The sequence below is a fragment of the Cephus cinctus genome, unplaced genomic scaffold, assembly GCF_000341935.2.
Source record: "Cephus cinctus unplaced genomic scaffold, Ccin1 Ccin1_scaffold0670, whole genome shotgun sequence".
Lineage (NCBI taxonomy): Eukaryota > Metazoa > Arthropoda > Insecta > Hymenoptera > Cephidae > Cephus > Cephus cinctus.
The window spans coordinates 407,760-420,447 of record NW_014333297.1 but is presented as its reverse complement, the minus strand read 5'-3'; the positions used below and the strand labels follow the sequence as shown (position 1 = coordinate 420,447).

The 12,688-nt window shown below is 40.7% G+C and overlaps 1 protein-coding gene across 3 annotated transcripts in view; it reads right to left on the bottom strand.

Moving 5' to 3' along the window:
• Positions 1-2,563: 2,563 nt before the first annotated feature.
• Positions 2,564-12,688, bottom strand: part of LOC107269537 (protein couch potato) — a 24,891-nt gene continuing 14,766 nt past the window's right edge. For all 3 annotated transcript variants that reach the window (XM_015743482.2, XM_015743480.2, XM_015743481.2), the window contains 2 exons: positions 11,828-12,032; positions 2,564-10,221 (listed from right to left, as the gene is read on the bottom strand). In XM_015743482.2, coding sequence (XP_015598968.1) covers positions 10,189-10,221; positions 11,828-12,032 — 238 coding nt within the window. In that variant the 3' untranslated portion in view covers positions 2,564-10,188. The remainder of the gene's footprint in view (positions 10,222-11,827; positions 12,033-12,688) is intronic.

Here is a 12,688-nt window from a genome sequence, read left to right as displayed (position 1 = left end):
GAGATAAATAAGAAAGTGAAGAATAAAAGACAAGAAAATAAGGAATTAAAGAAGAAATGAATATAGAAGAAGAAGAAAGTTGGAAATGGATATAGAAATAAAGAAGTGAGAATAAGATAATAAGAAAGAAATGATAAAAGCGAATATAAGAAGGAAATGAATATAGAAATGAAGTGAAGAAGTAGAAAAGTGAGGAATAGAGTTATGAAAGTTGAGAAGAAATAAGGAAAGAGATAAATAAGAAAGTAAAGAATGAAATATAAAGAAAGAAGGAAGTAAAGAAGAAATAAATATAGAAAGACAAGAAGGTTGCAAAGGGATAATTGAAATGATTCCAAGAGACCAGTATAGGAGACCGGCTCGAGGAAGAATGAGCGCTCGGAGTCCGGGCACTGCCTCGAGCGCTCCCCCCCACACTTCCCCCACTCTAGAGTCCTGCGCCACGGCAATTTCCATTACTTCTGAATATTCTTCGCCAGCATTTCTGATTTCCAAGTGTTAACATCTAACTTTGTTGATTTCATTATTTTAATATTCCAAACACTTAATTTATTAATATTCAATTTGAATTAATTATTGACAGGGTCTGCAATCGATAATTTCATACACCTTGAAAACTCCTTCTTTGTTGATTAGTGATTGCTTTTTGCAGTAACCTATTCATCAGTCTTACTATTGCTTCTTTTTCTTTACCCACCTTTGATAGAGGTTTCCGCTCATTTCTACCTGAAAATCCTATTCACTCAAACATGTATTTCTCTTTATTTTAATGAACTGGGTCAACAGGAATATTTTTTGTGTGACAGAGAAGAGCAATTGCAATGTTCGTTGCGTTGAATATGTTCGAATAAAAATTTAGAAAAGTATAAAGAATGGAAAGAGAATTATGTAGAAAAATGGAAAAAGTGATAAATACAAATTTTTGTGAAATGGGCCCCTCCCCGCCCATTTCCGTGAGGCACTACCACTCCATAAAGGAGCAACTGCCCCTCCGTGATCCAACACCTTACCTTTGTAGTGTTAACCCCTGAGCCCTGAGACTCAAGGGAAATCCAAATCGGAGATAAGGATAAGGATGCAGTTAGCCAACAATTATTATAAACTATCAAAGCTGCGTACAAAGACTTGGACCAAGTCGTCTGCAGATCAAAAACGCACAATCTATGTCCAGCCTCCACGGCCAGTGAATCGGATCAGCTGATAGTGACGCAGAGTGGGGCAAGGTTGAGTGATTGACATTTTGATTTGATTGAGGGCAGAAGGAATGCAGCATGGGAATAAATGTAGAATGGATATCAGGTTTAAATTTTCTTATGTCGACTGATATCACAAGAGAATGTTACAAAAGAAAGACTTGCAAAAGAATTAAACGGAACAGGATACTTTTATTACGAAAACTGCAAGATTTTTCGTTTATGCGATCTAGGTGGAATATAAAAGTGGAGAAGAAATGAAGAAAGAGATAAATAAGAAAGTGAAGAATAAAAGATAAGGAAATAAGGAATTAAAGAAGAAATAAATATAGAAGAAGAAGAAAGTTGAAAATGGATATAGAAATAAAGAAGTGAGAATAAGATAATAAGAAAGAAATGATAAAAGTGTAAGAAAGAAATGAATATAGAAATGAAGTGAAGAAGTAGAAAAGTAAGGAATAGAGTTATGAAAGTTGAGAAGGAATAAGGAAAGAGATAAGTAAGAAAGTAAATAATGAAATATAAGGAAAGAAGGAAGTAAAGAAGAAATAAATATAGAAAGACAAGAAGGTTGCAAAGGGATAATTGAAATGATTCCAAGAGACCAGTGTAGGAGACCGGCTCGAGAAAGAATGAGCGCTCGGAGTCCGGCCACTGCCTCAGCGCTCCCCTCTACTCCCCGGCTACTCCCACTCCCGAGTCCTGCACGACTGTTAGTAGATACTTCTAAATATTCTGGACCAGGATTTCCGATTTTTAATTGTTAATATCTAATTTTATTAATTTCATTAATTTTTTCAATATTCCAAACACGTAATTTATTAATATTTCAATTTGAGCGTCATTTATTATCGACATATATCAATTTCGATTCAACTTTTATCTACTCTGTATACGTTGCGAGTTTTTTATGTATCTTAAATTTTATATTTTGAATAAATTCGAAAGGAAGTGAACGTACAATAATATTTAATAACATTTGGAAAGTTTTATTAAACGTCTCGAATTTTCAATATTTCTCTGCAACTGATTTTTTTCTTTATTCTCGCTGGTTTTCCAGCTTTTCGTTAATCGCGAAAGTTTGAATATTTGTTCTTCTAGTAGCGGCAGAGATGAGTAGGCCGATTTTCACTGAATCGGTTTTCGTGGTCCGAAGTTGATTTCAGTATTGCTATTGCGGTGGCGTTACATGTAACGCCCAGCAAGTGGTGCCCCCTTAAGCGGCCAGTATTGGAACTAGACTCACGTGTAACAGTTCTGGCACCATAGTCAGCATAGAATTGCTTCAACGTCCATTAGGTGGAAATCTATTTTACAATAAATAAAGTTAAAAGAATGTTGATTGGTAAAGGATATTGAAAGGACGTCAATCTGAAGTTACGTATTTCGCTGGTTTTTATTATTTCCAAATCTCGCTTAGAACCTGAAGAAATTCTTTCACAATCTAATAATTAATTTAATCGTAATTAAGTGTAACATTAACGCCTCGACAACGACGAAGTAATAGATTATAGACTTTTAAGCTAAGATCCTTGCCCAGAGACACACGTTATGATATGCATGTTTATATATATATTATACATACATTATACATACATATATTGTATATATGATATATATACTTATAATACTTATATATTTATATATATATATACTTAAAATTCTTGACTTACGAGGGCATATAAATAAAATCTTATTGCTTAATATTCTTTTATATTTAAATTACATATTGATGATATGTTTTTGTAGTCCCAATGATTAATATGCACAAAGTACGCTTTTCCGCTTTCTTTCTTTCATCGTTTTTTTTTTATCTTTTGTGCAGCCATGTCTCCCAGGCGAGACACGTTTTATGGACGGATTAATCCGGTTGTCCACGGGACATTTCGAGAATCATTTGCGTCTTCCTCAAGAACAAATATTAATTCCTCTCTTCGTTACCATCTCCACTTCCTCCCTTATACTTTTCCCACACATTTTACGATTATCCCACGTCATTTCCACCTGTCACTTGCGGTTCCAAAAAGTGGTCTCGCGTGTGTGGCCACGTGCCATAACCTTCCTCGTTCAGAAAGCAGTGGACTTCCGGTGGACGCTTCGTCGACTCTCGAAAGGTGTCCCGCGCACTTCCGGCAGCACTTGACGAGGCCTCAGATTGTCGTAACCCGGTGCGAGAAACGAACGAATTAAAAAAAAAAAAGGTAAAAAAATAAAATGAAAAGAGGGGAACAAGGAGAATGTTGATCGAAAAAAAAAAAAAAAATGGTGGACAGCCTCAAAATCATACTCTTGAGCTGTGATATCGCCGAATTCAAATTCGCACGAGCCGGACTACACAAGAGTACACATAGAAACGTCTTACGGAACAGTGGACGGTTAAAGGAATATTGGAACACGTGGAGAATGATGATCGGTACCATAAAAATAATGAATATCAAAGGTAAGAAAGCAAAGGGGAAAGTAAATCGTTACGTACACTCACGTGAATTGTCAATCGCAAAAAAAAAAGGAATAATAAAATTTATAAATAACGCGGGGACGATTTTCTACTCAAGCCCCGCCATTCACTGGATTCACAATAATTCACTCACTATAATTAGATTAATAATCGTTTAATTATCGCATCTCGAAAACCCGCTTCTTCCCACTCTTTAATCACCACCCATCCCGCCCCCCTCCCAAATTTCTAAAAAGAGAACACCCCCCACGTGATTCTCACCCCCACCCCACCCACTCGTGCCGCTACGATTTTCTTTTTATTTTTATTAACTTCGTCTGTATATCTATACATTTCCATTCATTCACTTTCCACGTGTTCATTGTTTTGTTGGAGGTGGGTGGTGGGTGGGTGGTGCGGGGGAGGATGTTCGCTTCTTCGATATCTCGTAACATATGTGACGTCACTCTACGCACAGACCTAAGTATATGTGTAACCGCCTATGGCTGTATGCGTGGACATGGACGTATGAGTGTGTGTACGTGTGTGTCTTAACGAGCTTCAAAATTCTTTTTTTTTCATTTTTCATTTTCTCATAAATATCACAATAAATTTCACACTGAAAGCTGCCGATGCTTTTACCTATGTAGCTAAAATGAGAGTTTTCACATACGTTTTCACGATAGCGCATATGTTTAACATACTCGCGGGATCTCGAGAACCGATTTTTCTTTCTACCTTAAATTATGCATCTTTCGTTTCTACCTTCACTTTCCGCTTTACCTTGGATTTATATCGTGAAAAAATTGTCGAGCATAACCCGAAGGGTAGGAGCGCCTAGGTAAAAATTGACCAGGGTAAAAGTTTCAAAGTAAACCAGCAGCTTCGAAAACAAAATCAAAAATCAAAAAAGCTCCTACGCGACAATCTCCTCTCCAAGCGAAACGTACGTTTTAACATGATTCCGTCCTGTGAACATCACGTATTCACGTTCGAGATTACATTACATTCCCGTCACCTTATCACACAGTCTCACTCAGAGTCCCATCGCAAAAAAAAAACTACTAATTTTATCAAGTCACATTATCACTGAAATACAATTTTTTTTTCCCATAAAAGCTCTTTCGTCCCTCCGTTCTCTGTATAATAAAATTCCAATCCTCAAGCTGACAATTCGTTAATTCGTTCATCCTGCTCCTCGCGTAGTCTTGCTGTTAACTTTTTGGTTCGATACTGTTTAAAAATACTTTCTTTTTTTTTCAATTTCAATTCCCCCCCCCCCTCCCCGCGATCCTCTTTCAACAACTTGCGCTCGTCTAATTGTAAATAACAATAGTACGGATGGAGTGTGAACCCATTCAGGATTTGCACAGCGATTAACGTCGATACACAATAACACGTGGACTCGTTGAACTTTTCCTCCGACTCCCATTAACCATGCGGGATTAACGTGAATTATTAAAAAGCTAGATCCTCTCGTAGATCAAAGTGTCGTGAGGTCGTTTAAAAATCTTTGGATCGATATTGACATCTTTGGTGATAACCGTAATCGTCGTGATCGTGACAATAGAATTTCTCATCCACGCCCCCCTCACTTGCTCTCGCGACCAAAATTCATTCCCATCCCGCAATGCAAAAATCATTATGAGAAAGAGAAACGTCCCAGAGGGCTCTACGACGGAGCAAACAATAAGCGATTAGCGTGTTTTTTTTTTTTGAAAAAAAAAAAAAATTTCTTAACGCGTCTTCGTTACGCACGTTATTTCTATACTTTCTCTTGTTTCTGTTACTGTTGCTTGTTCTACGTTTATCATTTGCTCCTGTTGTCGTCGCTGATCGTCGCTCTGTCTTCGGTCGTTTTCGGTTAAACGCGAAACGCATCGTTTAGACGCTCTTAACTACCCCCGAACAATTAAACCTTATCACTTGTAATACGTTATTAACCTAAAATACTCTTACGCGAATACCACTCTATGTATAATATAGATGTATATATATATGCCGTGTACGTATATACATATATATACCACCTGTTAAGTATATATATACATATGTAGTCTCATATATGTATATATATACTATATATAGCTATATAATATAGCGTTACTATCTACTGATATGAGTTAGTTCACTTGTAAAGCACTTTAAATCCAACCTAGAGATACTCGTCGTATCGAATTAGAACGTCCGCGCTCATTAAGTCGGGATAATTCGAAAAATCAACGAGCTTTTCGTTTATCCTCGTCAATTGTTCCTCCCTTACGTTTTACGTGTTTCCTTGGTATCTTTTTGTAACTTCTTTTTCTTTTCCTTCAATTTTCTCGCCGATTTACATTTACTTTTACTTCGCTGCCGAAGTGTGTGTCCTTGCGTTCACGCTCGCTCGAACGTTGAGTGGACCGATCGCGCATTATTTTCGGGGCAAAGGGGGGCAGGGCTGGAGACGACGTCTAATAGGCTGGGCCATTGGATTAAGTAGTAACGATAATTATCAAGAAATAATACACAGGAAATAATTATAGTTAATTGGGTCGCGTAGATTTAACATCCTCGACTTGATATTCATCACGGTCAGTGGGCGGTTCGCTGCTCAGTAAATGGGCGGTCCGTTTACAACTGTAGGCGTGTACTTTGATATGTAAAGTTTTGAGAGGGCGTGTCGATGCACGAATTCCCCGCGAATTTAGGGTCCAACCAAACGCTGAGCGATCAATCGAAATTCGAAAATTTTTTTTAGGGTGACCCATCGGGGATAGATCGGACCGGAGAACCGATCGTGATGTCAAAACTACGCATGTACGTCAATCCCGTTAATCATTTGATACTTGGATCATCGTGAATCGCTCCAGAAATTCAATTCGATACAGCCAAGTGGATGCCAAGTGCCAAATGTTAAGGGAAGCGCGAGTAAGGCCTCACTCGGATTAGAACTTAGGCTATACTTTCCATCATTTTTTTATAATCACATTTGATAGGTTTCGAACTTAAGTACGTGATTCGTGGTTGCAGGGTGCGTTTGTTGGTATCGTTGACGACTTATTATTAGTAAGTCGTAAAAGCAAGGAAAAGGGGCGTGTTCAAATGATGGGAAAGGGAGGTGCAACAAGCTAACGGGAAGGGCTAACGGGAAATGAGCGGATAAATAGGAGGAGCGAAACGCACGAAACGGCAAGTACTTTAAACGCTTGTTAACTATACTAACGGTGTACCTGATATGTACCGATCGAAGCTACCGGAGCCTCGCAATCACAGGGCGCTGCAGTCGCTGCTGAGTTTACTTTCACTGAGGAATTTACCATTCCGTCGATACAAAACGACGCGCAGGGGGCGGTTCAAAGTTTAAATTATCCTCAGTGATTACAGGACACGCCCCGTGACCTCGTCCTGACCTTTATCTTCTCGAAAATAGAAAAATACGAGTGTGTCAGCTACGCTATCGTAGGTAGAGACGTGTCGTATAAGCTACGACTCGATGGATTACGATGATAAATACAATTGCTACCGATATTATCAATAATTATTCATTAATTCGACTAATTGTAGTTAATAAACTCTTACTTTTTTTTTTCTCAAACTTTCCCTATTCCACTTTCATCCTGTCTTATACCCCTATCCCTTCCCTCTCCGATTTCCACTACTCCCTTACACGCAAGCGCACGCGTACGCACTCCCGTATACGCAGAGACACATTTGCACGAGTACACGTCAAAGTTTGCGTTTCGATGACAGAACTGTAGTTATTATGAAAAATCAAAATAGTACATGTATCAACAATCATTATGTTTCAGACTACAATCCAGTGATTATCAACGCTAATGACTACTGGACCGTAAAGGCGGAGTCTAGATTATAGATGGGCGGGGCCAATTACGTCACATGCTCTCATAAGTTAATAGTGACCAACTTGAACATTAAAAATCGCTGGATTGTGAGAATAAAAATAAAACAAAAAATTCCATCCTACTTCGCAAACACACACACACACGCACGTACGCATACATCTCACTCTTTCCCCCCATCTTTCTATTTCTTGCTATTAATTGCGGATGCGTGTAACAAATGCCCAGTGATCGGCACGGATAGGTCCTCTGGTACGTAAATTAATGCTCATTCGGATGGATGAGTCGCGCGATTACCCGGCGGATCTTATCGGGCTACGCCTATCATGTGACTTTTTACCCGACCACGTGAATTTTACGTATTCACATTAAACGTGCGATAATCATGTGGGCGAAGCACACACCTGTATAAATTGGTCGACGTGCTCGCCAATTGGTTCGCGCCACGGTAACAGCCGGTGATGCCGCCCAATTCGCTGACCACGAGTCTCGGTCCGATTTCCGTTAGTTCGATGTTCGCGCCACCGTAGCGCCACGCTTCGGTAAGATTTCTAAAGCTCCGGCAGAAATCGGATTGAGATTAAAAAAGTCCTTGCGGGCCGCGCGGCTGGATTGACATTAGACGATAGGATGTGTGACTTACGGTAAACAGTTTCATAGCATGACTCGAGACCAACAGGAAGGCACTTGGGCAAAATATGTGCCGAGTTGGCCGCCGTTCTAGTTCACACGGGGCGCATGGTTCCCGCATGCGCATGTAATATCGCGCGCACAATTGCGTTTTTGTGTTTCTCTCTATCTCTATATCTCATCTGTGTCTTCGGCGTGTGTCTGTATATCGGTGTAAGATCGCATTAACTCTGTCAGTAGCTTGACATGTGAATATGTTACTGTGTGTATGTCTGCACTTATCTCCGTATGTGTTTCAGTTTACTTACAATTTCTCGCTACGACTTAACCCTATGATATGTTCACATTCGTTATATTAATTAAACACTTTCTTTACCGTGATAACGGATTTTTCTCTCTTTTTCCCCCCTCTTTATAATAAGTTCAGCCCGCTCTATTTTTTTTTAAATCATTTTTCACACGTCGCCATTTCATAATTCCCGTTTCCAACCCTGACCTCTTAAGCTTTCTTTTTTCATTTCATTCTTACATGATTTTTTTTTAATTTTCCTAAAACGTCGGGATACGTAATACCAAACTCGACAAACTTCGTTTCGCCATTCGAATAGTGAGCCTGCGCTCTGAAATTCTGTCTTCACCCGAAACAGACGATTCGACTCTGTCGGTTCCCTGATCGTGACGCAGCTCTTTGCCGAGAACGCAATCCTAACGAAATAACCCCCGTCATCCCGACGCTGATGAGAAACATAAATACACGCTTCTTAGGGCACCTTTGGTATTAAGCTTGTTCGTCGTGTTCGTAAACATGTATATATTAGTGCGGCGAATAACGCGCGCTGTGTTCATCAAACCCACCCACCCCTTCCCCAACCCCCCAAAATTCCCATCTCATTACAGTTCCAAAATTTGCCGTACACTGAAAAAATTCGCGTCTCCACTTTTTTCCCCCTCCTCGTGAATCCTCGTCGCCTCGCAGAGCTCCTCAGCTACTCCGATTTTTCCAACTGGACTTCAGCGACTCTGCTGTCACCTGCGTGTGTACGTTAAAGCTTCACCTAGTCTTTCGCGATCAATAAAAAACTTTCGTCAACCCTTCTCGACAAATCACGGTCTTTGTTACATCGACCTTTTTCCTTCTTTCTTATCCCCTCCCCTCCCCCCTCCCCAACCCTACCCGTTGTGTCGTCGCCCCTCCCCAGATACAAGATTTTTAACCTATTAATTCGTAATACAAGTGTGTAATTTGCGGTGTGTCGTGACATTAACAGTGCCTTTTTACATGCCAACGAAATTCTACACGACTTCCGGCGAACGCTATTGCTGCAAGTGCAGTGCGCCTGTTTCGCCATCTTGCGTCGATACGCGAAAGCGGCGCGATCGGTTTATTCGCTTTTACGGATCCTACGGAATGATGTCCGATACGATATTACAATAAATAATTATAAACATAACGCCACTCGCATAGGGCCCGCCTTTCAATAAATACGGTAAATTTTATCTAGGGCCCCTTTTTCGCACGTCGCGTCATGCACTGGGTCCACTTTTACCACGCAAAACGCCATTATGCTCCCTGCTTGTATCTAGTGGTACTTTAGAGTAGAACTGGCCAATCGATGGACGCTTCGGGCCCAGGAACTCAGCGAGAGATCATTTATAAGCAGAAGCCTCCCTAAAGTACCCAGAAAAGGACGTGGGTCTAATAAAATAGACAAAAATAATAATAACAGGGTAAGTCCCAAAAAATATATCTAGGACCCGCGCTTAAGGATCACCGCCGTATTAGCGAATCGCGCTATTTGGTCAGTCGCCATCTTTCATTCCTAATCATTATCGCTCCCGTCTTTATCATTGATCCCCAAATACTTTCTATCGCAGTTTCCATGCCGCCGCATTTCAAATGATTCTTCAACTTTTTTTTTTACACCCATTTCCCTACTGATACCGAAATCACATTCGCCAAGTCGCTCTTCATTGTTGCATTCTTTTTTCTTCTCTCTTCTATTTTTCCATCCACCCGTGACGTCATCATTGCTGAAATCCTCTCTGCGTTTCACTGTACCACTCTTCTCACATACCGTTGACGTCGATCTTAAGATTGCCCATTCTCCTCTCCCTTTGATCCCTGAAATCATACCAAAGTGTTTAAATTACGTCGGATCGTGGCGCCATCTGTGCTCCCGTCTCGGAACCACAGCGCGCAGTAGTCGCCATGGAGAAACTACAGTCCAAGGAAGGCTTTGGAAGGAAGGAAGTCTAGACGAGCGTTGCGTATACACCGATCGAATTTCTGCGACCAACTTTCTAGGTGACAAGGATCGATCAATGCTACATAATATTAAAGACCAGCCGTGCGCCATTATGACTAATTGACGTGGAAATAGAAAATCGTAAAAATTCAATTCGTCGATCACGTCCTATTACGAGGGCGCACGGAGTGAATTTAATATTGATTGCACGAAAGTTCGTTAGAGATAGATTAAAATGCAAAGTAATAAAAAAATATATATATATATACTTTGTGAAGAGCAATCACTTTTGGTGCAAGATATCTCTAGGGGAGTGACAGGAGAGCAGTGGGGGAGAAAAGTGAAACGATCAACAAAGCGGAAAAGGGGGAATTTGAGGAACGCAAAGAAATTTAAGCCAAATACCAACCGTATTAAATAAAAAAAAGTCACGGAGAGACGAATAAATTTTTTTTTAAGGAATTCAATTTTTAATTACCAAACACGGTTATTCTAGTTCGGGATACCCACTGTGTTGCGATTTCATTATATAGTTTTTTTTTTTCCCTCAAGAACACAAACGTTTCCTTGACTTGACTTGACGCTTTCGTGCAGACGCAGTGCTTGGAGGGAAATCATCAGTCAGGAAAAAAAGAAGCTCGAGTTGGGACAATAAAGGAAAGAAGTAAGAAAGCAAGATCAGCGAAAAACGCAAAGAACAAAGGAAACGGCGAGCAGGAAGTCAAACACGTAAGGAACGAAGGAATCGAATAAACTCAAAGAAAAGATTCTGATATTCTTTCAAGTTAATCATAGAACGTGGTGATTTTTTCTTTCGCTTCATAACCAAAGAACGGACTCGCAAATCGCAATCAATTTCACAGAGGACAATTCCTTCCCGCATTTCATTTGCCGAGCGTTGCCGTACAGCACGTGACAAAGGAAAGAACAGATCCGTGAGTGAGAGAGAGAGAAAAAAGTCACCAGCGTCGGCCGATCGAGCGCAATGAAAAATTAGAATCGAAAAATCGGGTGACGCGTCGCCCGTGAGAGTCGGCGAATCGCGATCAAAAAGATCGAGGCAGATATTCAATAGTGACGTCACGACAGTCCCAGTCGTGTATGTATGGTAAAACAGCCAATAAAAGTCCATTACTATTAGTCACATGGTAATTGGCACGGTGGGGGTAAGAGCACGCTATCGACTAAATGCCAAGCAACCATCGACCACCCAACCACCATGGTTCGCTGATATACATTATGTACACACGCATTCGCACGCAGAATGTCGGCGATACAATAAAATCACGCAATGCGTAAAAACGAAGCCTTTACGCTTTAACATTGATTCTCGAACTTCGTATAATCTGCCTCGATGGTTCGCCGGACTTGCCACTCGTGATTTTCCGAGAGAGAGAGCGAGAGAGAGAGATAGATAGAGAGACGGGAGCTGGGAATAGAGAAACAGACATTATTAACCGTGTATAAAGAGTGGAAACCTACTTCGATCCAGACATTTGTAAAGCCCACCTCGGCCATTTTAGACTTTGCGTATTCGATTCGTATCGCTCCCCGGTCTGAGGAGAGGAGAAAGGATCCTTGGAGTGTGGCCATTGCTTGGGCCGCGTAGCGAACGTCCTGATATTCGACAAAGGCCACCGGAGAGCCGCCCTTCGTGTGCATACGAAGCCGACAGAAACCAGGAAAACTGTGCAGAGACAAATCAGAGAGAAAGCGTACAGTAAACGTGCTTTTCTTTTTTCTTTTTTTTTCTTTTCATTTCTTTTCTTTTTTTTTTTTTTTTTTTTTTTTTTTTTTTTTTTTTTTTTTTTTTGAGGTTACGTTGCTTCGCGATTACAGGGGATACCCGGAGACTTCATTGATGCTACGTGGGTTCGTGGCGCAGTGCGTGAGACAGCAGATAGACAGTGGAGTAGACGAGGGAGAGAAGAACAGAGGAGGCAGACACCTACGGCAGTGCGTGTTTTGCTAATAAAGTGAACTAACTAAGGACTTTACTTGTTGGACGTGAAAATGTCAATTTCCATCGAATGCACGTGAAACTTGCGGTAGCCAACGTCATACGGATTTCCCATATTGCATCCCCAAGTACGCATCTTCACGAGCGCGGCTATCGTTTAAATCAAACAAAACAAAAGTCGTATTTTTTTCTTTTTTTCAATATATTTCTTTTTTTAAACGATCGCCGCATTCCCGCCAATCGTCGGGCACGTGACGCTATCCTACTGCGGTGCCAATGTACATTGTGCACAACGGGAGTCATCGGTTGACGAATCTTTTTTCTTTTATTTCGTGCGTTCGGTCGCTTTCGCGCGAAGGTTCTTATCGAATGGGGCGACGCGG